The sequence below is a fragment of the Simochromis diagramma genome, unplaced genomic scaffold (assembly GCF_900408965.1).
Source record: "Simochromis diagramma unplaced genomic scaffold, fSimDia1.1 OVJJ01000333.1, whole genome shotgun sequence".
NCBI classification, from domain to species: domain Eukaryota; kingdom Metazoa; phylum Chordata; class Actinopteri; order Cichliformes; family Cichlidae; genus Simochromis; species Simochromis diagramma.
The window spans coordinates 3,355,323-3,368,835 of NW_024386765.1; the positions used below are offsets into that span (position 1 = coordinate 3,355,323).

Sequence of the window (13,513 nt, forward strand, 5' to 3'; positions counted from 1 at the left end):
AAAGAACTTTATGAAAGAGTGAAGCTTGCAGTAAACTTTAAAATACTTGACTATATTTTTACATACAAAAAACTTACAGTGTTCACACGTGATGTATGCCGTACCCCTCTGGATACACAGTATGTCCATCCATTCTCTTCCACTTCTCCAATTCGGGGTAGTTGGGGGGGCTGGAGCCTATACTGGCTGTCGGAGAGCAAGAGGCAGGATGCACCCTGGATAGGTTGCCAGTCTGTCGCAGAGCTAACACATAGAAACAGACCACACAGCATATGTCTGTACTATATTCAAACTTGTTTCATATTTCTGCAAGTAAGATTGGAGTCACTGTAGCCGCAGCTGTTGTTATGCTACCTACCGGTACCATGTGAAACTCACAAACAGTACTCCTTCCAACAGAACGTGTTTGGTCTTATTGGTGAACGGCTGTGGAATCAAAGCACTTTGAAATCGGATGATGCTTTTTTAATACACCCTGTACAATCAGACAGTCACATTATTGTACTGACATATGTGCACAATGTACTGAGGTTCACAGTTGTTTCAGGACATGTAAAGTTGTGAAACCTCATGTGTAATGTGCAAAAGAATAATCTGACCAGGAAGTTGTTCTTTTAAATCTCATTTTGGGGGCAAAATCACCAAATATTTAACCTCTGGACAAAAAATAAAGCTCTCAGACACCTGGAGTTGATCCAAGATGGTTGCCAAGTTGTGAAACTTGCTTCTCTGGGGGAACCCCAAGCATCATTTTGAGTGGGTGCAATCAGCTCAGGTGGCTAAGGTAGGTAACCCAGAATACAGACTGATCTAAAAGCAGTAAGAACAAAGACTCCAGCAGGAGGAAACACAGTAGAAGCAGGGACTCATACAAGATACATACCAGGGAGTAGTAACTTTCAAAAATGCAAGGCAAGACTGAAACAAATGTAACTAAAAGATGCCATAACCATCTGAATATGTGAAACGTATAGGAGAACAGCGAGGGATATTTTAAGAAAAGGTAAGCGTTTCTTAAAATACACAGTCCAACAGGTAAAATCTAAAACCCACAAACAAGAGACTTAGACATGCAGGAGTAACACAAGACTATATACACAAACAGGACTGATTAGACAACAGGACACGGGAGGAATCACCTGACAGCAGACGATAACGGTCAAGGAAACATAGGAAGAAAGAGACCGGAAGTAAAACTAACCTTCAACATAAAACAGGAAATAACCAAAACATAATAAAAGACATAAAAAGTTACAGACAAAAGAACACAAAGGGACTAAAACCAGACGGAGTGAGGCACTGGAGAGCCGACCTCTACTACTACTACTCTATTATATTATTATACTACTATAATAATGTAATATAATATTATACTACTATTATATTATTAATACTACTACTACTACTACTACTAATAATAATAATAATAATAATAATAATAATAATAATAACAATAATAACAATAAAGACATTAACCCAAAATTATAATACTAAAACTCATCATCAGGGTAATAAGATCAAACCAGAACCAACATTCAGAAATGAACGAAAAACCTCAAATTAAGCCTCATAAACTGAGGAGACTAAGTATCCATGCTACACAGTATCAGTAATGAAACATCGAGTTGCTCTTCATCACATAAATATAACTAAAATCAAATCTTTTTTCTGTAGGATTGTGCAAAAGAGTCCAAACTTTGTCTAGATTTTCAAAAGAACGGGCAGACCTTCAGTAAAGCTGTCTGACATGATGTGTATTTCTTGCTGTCAGCTCCACTGAAGTGACCGGTGATTAAGCGCAGGCCTACGTGGGAACTTGCCTCTGCAGATCACATCTGGCATTCGTCTGTCAGCCTTTACTTCTGTTTGTTTTACAGTCCGGTTCACATTTATGTCTTTATAAAGGCCACTCGCCTGTGTTTGACGTTTAAATCACGAAATGCAGCGTGAACTTTTTCCACCCCATTAAACCTGATCCTGCTAATACCCCCCCCCCCCCCTCCCCACCTTCCTCCCCTCCTCCGCCTCCCCCTCATCACCGCTGCTGCTGCGCTCCTCATACTTTCCAAATAAAACGGATCCAGCTGTGTCCAGCTGTGTGCCCTGCGTGCGTCACACCCGTGTGCTGCTCGGTAGACAGACTAGGTGGAAGAGAAGGAAAGATGTCCGGCATCGCGCAGCTGTCGGTGTTCCGGGGTTTGTGCTTTCTGTGGGCAGCCGTCGGCACGGCGAGGAGTGGGACCTTGTTCCCGCGGGAGAGCCTGGAGCGGGGGCCGGTCAGCTTGACCGATATGTTCCGAGAGGTAGAGGAGTTGATGGAGGACACTCAGCACATACTGGAGGAGGCAGTGGACCAGGTTGGCGTCATATTTTATCCATTCATATAAAGCCAGTGCTGACTGGCAGAGAAATCCAATGTGTCCATATTAAAGTAAATACGCGACAGTTTTATTAGAAAGCAGGGGAATAAAAAAAGTGTTTCAAATTATTTTAATGCTCAGTTACTTTTAGCAGACACATAGTTTCCGTGTCTGCTTTAAATCTGACCCACGCCGTGCTGAGTACCACCGTCACTCATCATGATAGTATTTGCTTAAAATAGAGATTTCCCGGCCAGACACTCAGTTCAATAAAAGAAAAGGCAATACGGAAGAGCTCCTGCAAGAACTTCATACAAACAGCTTTTTCTAGACAGCCTTCAGTACCTTGTGTTTGTTATTTTCCTTCCCAAGAATTGAATTTCAGCAGGTCCGATACATTTCCTGATGTCAGTGAGCGTCTGGTTTTAATCATTTCTGGGCTACTGGGAGGTTTCCCTTTTGCATCAAGCAGAGAATGCAAACTATCCATTCTTATAGCCCCCTTAAGGATCCATATTTTCCAAAATATGAACGACAGATGTACAGTATAACATATGCTGCTCTTTACTTAAGATTTACCCTAATTTTCCTTCCAACAGATCACTACAGAGAGTGCAAAATCCTCTTCAGGCTCACTGGAGCTGGGTCCTAACTACCACAATGAGACTACGATGGTGATAAAGAACGGAGACAAAGCAGTTAAAGTGCTAGACAGAACTGACAAGGTAGGGATTCACTCATTACCGTGTAACTTTCACACACAAGCCATTCACTTCATAGTCTACAGTGTCTGAGTGGGTTTAGGATTAATTGGTAAGAAAAGAAAAGTTGTTTTTCTTCCCCAAGTCTGATACAGTATTTCACCCCCTTACTGTTTTTATAGGACACTAACAACAACACTGGGGAGACTCATTTGTCCCATGTTCATATGGAGATCTCCAGCCAGTGGAACAACATGAATCATGTGAGTCTTTTACCTCTTGTCCTTGATCCAGACCTAAACCTAAACCAAGTTTTAAACAAGGTTTTGTCTTTTTCTTCTGTGTCCACATTTTCCCGATGCTGCCATGAAGCTGCTATTTTTATGTGAGTCAGTATTTTGTACTGAGATTAATAGTTTAACATTTTGGCTTGTATCAAGTTGGGATTCTGGAAATATTTTGGAGAAACACAAAATCCAACTCACTTAGTTTCAGACCTCTTTTCAAAGCGATGGGAAGTTTACAGGCTGCCTTTTGGAAATAGATAAAAGCTCAAGCCTCTTTTTTATTACATTCCAATGAGAATCTGTCAGTATTATTTTAAATATTTATCAGCTTTTAGAGTGCTTGATTTCAGATGCATTTTCCTTCAGTTTGGGAAATATTCCACATTTGTAAGACGAGACAGAGAGAAGGAGAGGTTTTTGAAACCATGGGACCATTGTATTAATACGTTTTTTCAAAAAAAAGAATGATCTCATCCAGCAAAGAAACCTACCATATACTTTTCATAGTTTTCACCAAGCGGAGGCCAGCTTGGATTGAGGTTGCTGCTGCTGCTTGCTGCCTGCTCTTTACTTTATGGTGGTGGTTTTGATCTTTTTCTTTCCTGGCAGCTGTACAGATGGTGGTTATGTTAATAGAGGAAAAAGTGCTAAGGAAGCAAGGAAGATTGTAAGCCAAAAAGCTGTACTTTTGTAAAGAAAATACTAAAAAAAACAAGCAAACAAATTAAACAACTAACGCCATATGTCTTTAACCTTACTTGTTAAGTCACAGTAGAGTCAGTTAATCGCATGGCACTGTTGCTGCTTCAGAAAAAAAAAATTAGTCAGCGCATGGGGAGTTGAAAAAAAGCACATGTAAGCTAAAATGTGGAAACATTTGGTTAAAATGTGGATGCTTTTTGGATGAGTGGAGGCAGTCTGCGAGTAATGTGATTTAAGTGAATAGAGGGTCTAGATAATTTCCTACAGCACTGCTGTCCATAACAATTGTCAGTCAAATGCCTTATTGTTGCTACAAAGCGTTGCAGACAACTGTGACTACTACATTTCAGCTGTTGCATTAAATGTCCCGTATTTTGCTCCTTTGTGGTTTCATAACTCTGGTCTGTGCTCTTTTTACCCTGATTCTGCATACCTCCATTTCAGCTGCTGAATTTTCTGATGGGTTACCTAGCCCAGCTAAGACACTGCGTTGGCATGAGTTCTCTACCTAACTCGTTAAGTAGCAGTGCAGCATTCTTAGAAAATGTTAGTTGCCAATAAAACTGCAGGGCATGCGCTCACTCTTTGCTTGTGAGTGTGCTGAAAGAGCTACTAGGCAGAAACCGTGCCTTTGTGTCAACTTGTAAGATAGATAAGTAATGAGAAGACAAATTGTATTAAGCTGTGTGAGAGAATAACTGAGCTTCTGCCAGGAGCACTTCAGACAAACCTAGGATTGTTTCTCCATTTTCAGACATTTATATTTGGTGGCATTTCTGGGACCTCCCCGCCATTTGAAAATCATACGTAGAAAGCCTAAGAGGAGGGGGAACAGCAGCAAGATCCTCCTACTGTTATGATTTAACCGAAGCAGGACGGGACACAAGAAAAGCAGTTGACAAGGTTTATTCACCAATTCATAATGTGCAGTGGAATTTTCAGAGGCAAAGCCAGAGAGGAGAGACATTGTAGGAGAGTGGTGAAAACAAACAAGCAGACTAGAGAGCAAAACAATAAAATACTGTGTGGAATTCCTGGCACACAAGGAGGAAATCTGGAGCACAGCACAATTCTAAGGTGTTAACTTGAAAACACAAAAAAATTAACACTAAAGAGTCTGAATTATATTATAAACAATCTGTAGAGTGTAGGCGGAAGAGCTGGCACCATGGTGTATGGGACAAGTGCACAATCCAGGGAACCAGTGATAACAGTTGTGTAGCCATGGCTCTGGGAAACACACAAATGTACACAAATGCAGGGAGAGAAAGGTCAACACTGCAGGCAAGCAAGGATTGCCCACGGAACAAAGCAGACAACCGACATGGTTCAAGTCAAAAATAGCGCAAACAGGCTGAACAATATGGGGTGGTGGTGGGTGACAAAGCAGCTTGCAGCAAAATAGCACGCTCCTATAAGACTTGCTAATAGGATGAGCAGAATAGAATCTGCTAAGCCGCCAGCTGATGAGAGCTGGCATCTGAAATCTGCTGAACTTGACTCCCCGACCTGCAAAAAATAACAGTTGATTTCCAAGCTTTGCAACTTTGTCATGTTACATTTCCTCAGAAAAATATAAAGAAGAAACCCCCAAAAAAGGATGATAGAGGAACTTTAAAAGTCATCCATTTCTCACAAATAAAACCAGGACTCTGTAATGTGTGATTAATATCTAACCGTTTAGCTTCATTTGACCTGTTTTCCTGTATTGATGAGGTAGAAACGCAGACAGTAATAACGCTTTCGGGCAAGAAAACTGATATCTAAATTTACAGTGGGGAAAGGAGGTCTGGTTTAAAGATGTTCTTTGTTTGCTTCCTGTATTCAACTTTCACAGGCCACACTTTCAAAGATAAATCAGAGAAATCCACCCATGTGGCTGGGATTGTTTTTGGCATGCACTGTTTCCTCTCACCACTGGAAACAAGTCAAACTAAATCTCAAATATCTCATTAGCATAAAGACTTGCTGACTTCCTCTGCTGGAAAATCCACCCTTAAAAGCGCATTTTTCAGCATGCACAATATTTGTCTCTTTGTTGCATGGTGTACACGGTGTTCCTGCAACAAACTCACAGTTAGCATCATTTAACAACAAGTTTATAATATTTCCAGCTTGGTCTTAAAAGCCCAGATTGTTTCAGGCATTAAAAAAAATTGTGTTTTCTTTTAAGCACCGTTTCTTTCTGTGAGTCATCCTGGAAAGGGCACATATTTGAAGATAATTTCTTTACCTTCAACATGCTGGAGTGCAAATCAAGTGTAGAGGACAGAAGGAGGGGATACTCTAGAGACCCAGCCCTTCTGTTGCATTCAGATGCCACTGATGTTGTCCTTAATGCAGTTTCCATGGAGATGGACCCAGCAGATACCGGGAAGTCATTATGTGGGGGTGCAGTGGAATAACGTACGACTGTTATTGTGATACAGGCAAATAGCACTCAGCTACACTGAATTCTGTTTGGCTGAGTGCTTCTTGATAATGATATCCATTGTGAGATGAGATTATTTTCAAGATGCATGTATTTCTTATCTAAAACTATATAAATACTTCTGTTAGGTTCTTCATCACTTCATATATTTGTAATTCATTTTTCTCATCCCACAGGAATGCATGGTGGACGAGGACTGTGGCAACCTGAAATACTGCCTGTATGAGATTGAGAACTCCAAATGCCTCCCCTGTATCCCAACAGACATGGTGGGGAGACAGTTAGTGTTGTCTTTTGTGGTTGCGATGAGCTACTATAATCAGTGTCTTTGCTTCAAGTACAGCATCACTAGTCACGATGAACCCAAAGACGATTCACACTTCCCCTCTAATCGTTGTATTGCCTTTCAGCTTTCGAGGGAACAACCTTCCAGCTATAGTACAGTGTGACTGGCTGCATGTAAAAGTAATCACCATAACTTAACCTGGTGGTTTCTGGACTGTCAGTCCCATCAGTCTGAAAGCTCAGCTTTAGCCTCCATGTTGTTTTTGTTGAGCTACAAAGGAATTTGGGCAAAAAGAGTGGAGTACAAGTTTATCAGTTATGCTTGAAAGTTTGAGTAGTGGATGCATCCATAAATGGTTTGGATGATAAGTGCTAACAGACTAATAAAATACTGGAATTTCACTCACTGATAGGAGCTCTGCCGTTGAGAGGTTCAGTTCAGTCACTCAGATTAGCAGTGCTTGGCTAAAACCTGTCAGTCACAGAGACAGCATGGCTAACTTTGTCTCAACAAAATACATACAGGGAAAAAAATTAAAATTGAAAAATCACAAACAAACAGTTGTTATCTAGGAGAAACGTCCACAGAAGCTAGTTCTGTTCTAAGCTGTAAACATCCTTTATAATGCTGATAAGTTGGACAGCATTGTTACTGTGTTACTGTGCCTCCCTTGTGTCCATTGTGCTACGTCTTGATAATCCTTGACTCTACGTTTGTGTATTTCCTGTTTTACTTTGACAGTCTGTGTCCTGTGTCAGTGTATTCTGTTTTCCTTCCTCCCTGTCTGGTCTTGTCTGATTAGTCACAGCTGTGTTCCTCACCTGTTTGCCATTTCCTCCTTTCCCTCTGAGTGTATATATGTTTCCCGCTGTTCCTCGTTGGATCATCTGCTTGTTCTTCATGTTCTTTTGTTTAGCTTCTCCCAGTTTAGGTTTTGTTAGTGTTTTCAGTTCCCCTTCCGTTAAATGCTTTACAGTGTTTTTTACAGCCACCAATGAAAGGCTCACTTTCAGTTTAAACCTCCACCTGTTCCTCTACTTGTCTGCACTTGTGTCTGCACCTCTCATCTCCACACAGTCTGCCCTTGCAAACCGTGACAATATGGGGACTTATATATTTGAAGCCTCACGTGGCCAATAGAGGAACTGCAATTTCTGCAGTTTTTTTTATTAGAAATATACAGCATAGAAAATATTGGACATAGTTTTAATGTTATGTGCAGTAGACAAAAAGTAGCACTGAACTTGAGTTTAAAGATAATTTGTGTTGAATGTTTGTTTTGAATAAAACATTTTCTATTGTAAAGTGGCAGAAACAAGTATTTAGATTGTTTACATAATACAATCCATAATCTTGGTTAATTAATGGTACCAACGTTTCTGAAATAAATGATGTATACTACAATGTGCAATATTTGCTCCTAAATAGCAGATTAGAAGCGGAATGTAGCATAACATAGAAATACCACCCCATGCCCCCCTCTCCACACACCCCTGGACTTGAAAATGTTCAAAAGTAACATAAGTGACATAAAAATGCATTAAGCAAAAAAAAAAAAAGTGCCCTCTATGCCGTGATGTAATGCTATCTACATGAATCCAAAAGGATGCACTTGACATACTTTTTTTAAACATATCTGATTGTGTGTCCTCACATAGCCCTGCATCAAGGATGAGGAGTGCTGCTCTGATCAGATGTGTGTTTGGGGCCAGTGCACAGTGAACGCCACCAGTGGAACAGAGGGAACCATCTGTCAGAGTCAGAGTGACTGCAGGCCACACCTCTGCTGTGCTTTCCAACCAGGTAAGTTTCATCTGGGTTGGAACACCAGAGAGACTACCTTAAAGTGCCTAATTGGATCTGTTTGCTATTTTCAAGCAATCTGTAATATGTTATTATCTCAACCTGTAACCAGTTCTAAATGCTTGGTGACAGAATTTAGGAATCAAACATAGTCCAAGACTAACAAAGTCAGAACGGGGATAGTCTAAGTGAGACATTGTGATTTGGACTGACCAGTCAATGACTTAGAAGATTCAATAAAGGCAATTTTAAACTTCATGTATTTTTTTCACTGCTGCTTCCATCAGAGCTTTTGTTTCCAGTATGTAACCCCAAACCGGGCAAGGGGGAGTCCTGTCTATGCCACCCCAACCTGCTGATGGACATGCTAGCCTGGGACCAGGAGGGTCCCCGTGACCACTGCCCCTGTGCCGATGACCTTCAGTGCCAGCCTCATGGGTGAGACCAAACACAGCAGCACACGTTTACAGTGAAAAAAGAGCAAGTGTAATTTGTTTTTTGCTTGAAATTCACATTTTTCTTTTTTCTTGCAGCCGTGGATCTGTGTGTGGATAACAGTACTAGAGATTTACAGTGCAGCAGAGTTAGATGAAATGACCTTAACGATCCAAAGACGGACGCCTCTGCTGATCAACAGCTGCTGAAAGTACAGGCTGTTGCTTCAGGACTGAACTTGCACTCACTGTATTATTTATGCCTTACTGCCAGTGTATATTATATATATATTAAAAACAACAACAACAATAAATGACTTGTTTTCAGCTTTGGGAACCAAGGAAAGCACGTTCTGTTATTTACTGATCTTATTTTTGGTTTGTCAGCAGTGAACACTAGAGGGCGAACTTTTAAACATTTAAAAACTTGGTGGGTATCTCTTTTTGTAATGACCTTTAATTGACCTTAGTGGAAACTATTAAATGTCAAGAAAATGTGTGAAGGAGAATTGATAAGGAGGAGAATCGGTGAATCTGACTGCATGTACACTAGGCTCCTTAACCTTGTGATATCTGCTGTGCTGAAACTACAAAGTCCAGAAGATGGACTACAAAATGCACATCGTACTTCACCCTGACTTTCTTACTCATATTATTTCATGCAGGTCACATAAAAAAAGAACCAGAGGTGAAAAATATCACTTACAAATTCAAAAAGTTGGATCCATCTATCCACTTATCCTTTTCAGGGTCCTGGGGGGCGCTGGAGCCTATCCCAGCTGTCTTAGGGCGAGAGGCAGGGTACACCCTGGTCAGGTCACCAGTCTGTCGCAGGCGACCAATCATACTCACATTCACTCCTGCATTCAATCCTATGGGCAATTTTATGTTTTCCAGTTAACCTGTCCCCACTAACTGCATGTCTTTGGACTGTGGGAGGAAGCCGGGGGAGAGCCACGCAAACAAATAAAATAGATCCTGGTTTGTTTGTTTTTTCGTTTGTTTTTGTGTTTTTTGCTGGGAAGGGGATCCAGTATAACTCCTTTCTGTGACTGAAGAAAAATTTCTTCCACTCATCTCTTATCGAGTTCAGGCTGGAGGCCGTCTCATATTACCCAAAGTAAAAAATTAAAAATGATGACTATCCTAAATGCTGGCAAAACAAACAAATGTGCATAAAAATGCAAATTAAACTATAGTTAACTTTAAACAGTTATATAGCTCATAATCTGGATATAAATCTATGTTCTTCATGCAACACAATACCTGGATATGAAGCAGATGTTATTACAGCCGCATAATCAACAGGCTGTTGATCAGGTTATGACATAAAATATTAAATGTCATTTTAATCAACATTTACATGATTTGTCAGTCCTTTTGATAGTTTGTTTTCATTAAAGGGCTGATGGTGTGTTGCTATAAATTATGGATTTAGAAAATTCCAACTGTTGTAATGAATTTGTATGAACAAGATATAATAGTGTAATAAATTGTCAATGTGACAAGATATAATACAGCAGAGGGGGCAAAAGCGCAGACATTTGTCACGTACGTAGCAGAAAAGATGTGTTAAAAATACTCTGGCAAAACTGGGAGTACTAATTCAACTTCTTCAAGGGAAAAAGTGTGTTTTAAATTAATAAAATATTCAACTTAAACATCTGTTATATAAAACTCGACCAAAGAAAATAAAGGGAATTTTAAAAAGATATATCTATATTTTCTCTTGCCTACATTGTAGAGCGGTGACTCTGCATGCACACCTAAAAACATCGGTTGTAACGGTGCAACATGGGCAAAACAATTACAAAGAAAGATGTCACGCTTTCCATTTGTGAGCACTTCATCTGTAAGTAGAGCAATATCACCACCTGCTGGTGCTCACAGTCAGACACACACTTTTCCTCTGACCTCATTACAGAAACACTAGAACAGCGATCCCCAACCTTTTTTCCGCCACGGACCTGTTTATGTCCGACAGTATTTTCACTGACCGGCGTTTAAGGTGTCGCGGATAAATATAACAAAATAAAACCGGTACCAAAACCAAAGAATGTTTATTCATATCACACGGGAAAATCATAAATTTCACACCCGAGCTTAAGTTATCGCAGGCCGGTGTTCTGGGAATCCATCCTACCTGGAAAAACATTCTACCCAATGTTTATGCGCAGACGCGGCGCATGCGCACAACACCAACGCCAAATAACAGCGGTACCAAACGACTCACGGACCGTTTTTTGTTTTTTTTTTTATCTTCGTCCTGTATTTAATAAATTCAAAATGAAGTAAAATCGCTAAATAAGGCAATATTTTAATTAGGAAAAAAGTGCATTTATGTCAGTCATCCGGAAATATAGTCTTTTAATTCACCCGTTTCCTTACATTATATTGTTAAACTGTTTTAAAATCCAATGACTTGAATCCCAAAAGACTTACTGGTGAAAACTTCTTTGATTGCCCATGCCAAATCATAATATTACAAAAAGGGAAAAATAACACTGTTTGTTATTTAAGGATCACCAAGATTACAAACGTGCTAAAAAAAATAAAGCTAAACAGTGCTACATGATCAAAAATACAACTACAAATCTAATCGTGAAGAAGAGAAGCGTTGATTAATTTAAAAAAAAAATTTTTTTAAAAAAAGTCATTTTGACTCAAACCTGAGCCCACCTCTGTTTGCAGCTATTTATCTTTAGCTCATGTTGATTTTAGTCTAAACTCTAGCTCATATGTACAACAGTTACATTTACATCTGCAACACAAGAATTTCACTTCTACTTGAGCATTGCTTTTTTAAATCCAGAAGAATATTGAAATCATCCTCCAGAATTTTTAAATATAGTTAGTAGTGTCAGACCAGTTTTGATGTTTTGGTCTCCCTGTTTTTCGTTGATTTTTTTTTTCCCATCAGGATTTGGCAGTCACTGAACCAAGCAGAGGAGATAGCACAAACTGCATGGCAGCAGAAGCAGTAGCTGCATAGCTGGCCCCTGGTTTGTTCCCTGTTTTGGCCGTTAAAAAAAGAAAATGAAGATATCCAGTAATATCTGAAAATAGCCTTGTTTATTCCTTTAAAGAAAAAAAAACAAGTTAGAATGTGTCACAGCTTTTCACCTTAAATTGATTTCATACCACTGTCAGTACTATATATCACTTTAATTTCCCCTTTAAGTTTATATCCTGTTTCTAATGTTTGTAGTGTGAAAGCCTCTGTCGTCTGCTGTTGATGAACTGTATGAAGGTGTTTGACGGATCGGATGGCATAAACAGGCATTTGAGATCATGTCTGAGGGGTCTCCGGGAGTGGAAGAATTCATGAAAGTTAATGTTTCTCATTCCATTCAAACTGTTTTTGGTAGAAAATATAAACATAGTTTTGCAACAGTAATTTATTACTAACATGCATTGTTGTCTAAATTGGTGCATGTGTCTGCTGTCACTAATACCCCAGAGCATACAGTTCATTCTATACAGGAAAAATAAGTAGACAATAAATAAATCATCCATGCCATCAACACACAGCAGTGTAAGAGTGTAATTACTGACTCCTTCACAGTCAAGACAACCCGTTGTTAGACTGGCTGTCTCCATCAGTCTATATGTCTGTGTCTCTGTAGGCTGTAGTTTACCTCTGCAGGGTGTTTCTCCAGGCTTTCTGATTCTCACTTTTCCAAGTATTTTTGATGTATTTGTTAATTATGCTATGATTCTTTTAGTACAGTTCTGTTATGAAGTCAAAAGGTAATGTTTTAAAACTGAGGTGACAAGCAAGAGGCAGATCTGACTGAGAAACTCAATTAGAGGTATACTGCACACTCAAAGGTTACCAGCATGGGAATTATACAGTAAAGCCCTCTTCATTTAAAAAATGAACATCTTAAATTTAACTTAACACTAGTGATTGAGCTTATGGCGTCATCAGGAAAGTGTTTCAGCTTCTATACCGCTTTCTTTTTGTAACTCCACAAGTCGCCCTCTGCTGGCCATAAAAAAGAAAGCAAGTATAATAGACTGCATTCTTTCTCGGAGCCTCGGTGTCCTTTTGGTGTATCACCTCCTCCCTCCTGGCTCTTGTGTGCTCCTGGCACACAGCTTCTTCTTCTTCTTCTTGGTTGGCAACCAATGTTGAGGCGCATTACCGCCCCCTGGCTCACAGCTCAGTGCACATTTAGATGAGAAAATATATATTTGACACATTTAAGGAAAATACTAATAAAATAAAATAAAAATGTTCCCTTTAGATTTTTTTTGCTCTATAAAATAGTTGTTTTCTTTTACAATCATTCATCTTAGCAGTAGGATTTACATTAAAAGAGAAACAAATTAAGTTTGAGTGAAAATATACATTTTTGCACTCTCTGGTCAACTGACTCAGTGACTCAAATGACTCAAGAAACCCGATTCACTTTGGTGAGTGACTCATTAAAACTCGAATCAGTAAAAAGAATCGAATTTATCATCACTAGCACATAAATAAGTTACATAATATTCAGTACTTAC

The 13,513-nt window shown here is 39.5% G+C and overlaps 1 protein-coding gene across 1 annotated transcript; it reads left to right on the forward strand.

Moving 5' to 3' along the window:
• Positions 1–2,056: 2,056 nt before the first annotated feature.
• dkk3b (dickkopf WNT signaling pathway inhibitor 3b) lies at positions 2,057–9,993 on the forward strand. Its single transcript, XM_040036190.1, has 7 exons — positions 2,057–2,357; positions 2,960–3,085; positions 3,244–3,324; positions 6,658–6,750; positions 8,426–8,570; positions 8,858–9,008; positions 9,104–9,993. Exons 1-7 carry the CDS (start codon positions 2,163–2,165, stop codon positions 9,123–9,125), a joined length of 813 nt encoding a protein of 270 aa, XP_039892124.1. The 5' UTR covers positions 2,057–2,162; the 3' UTR covers positions 9,126–9,993.
• Positions 9,994–13,513: the final 3,520 nt, after the last annotated feature.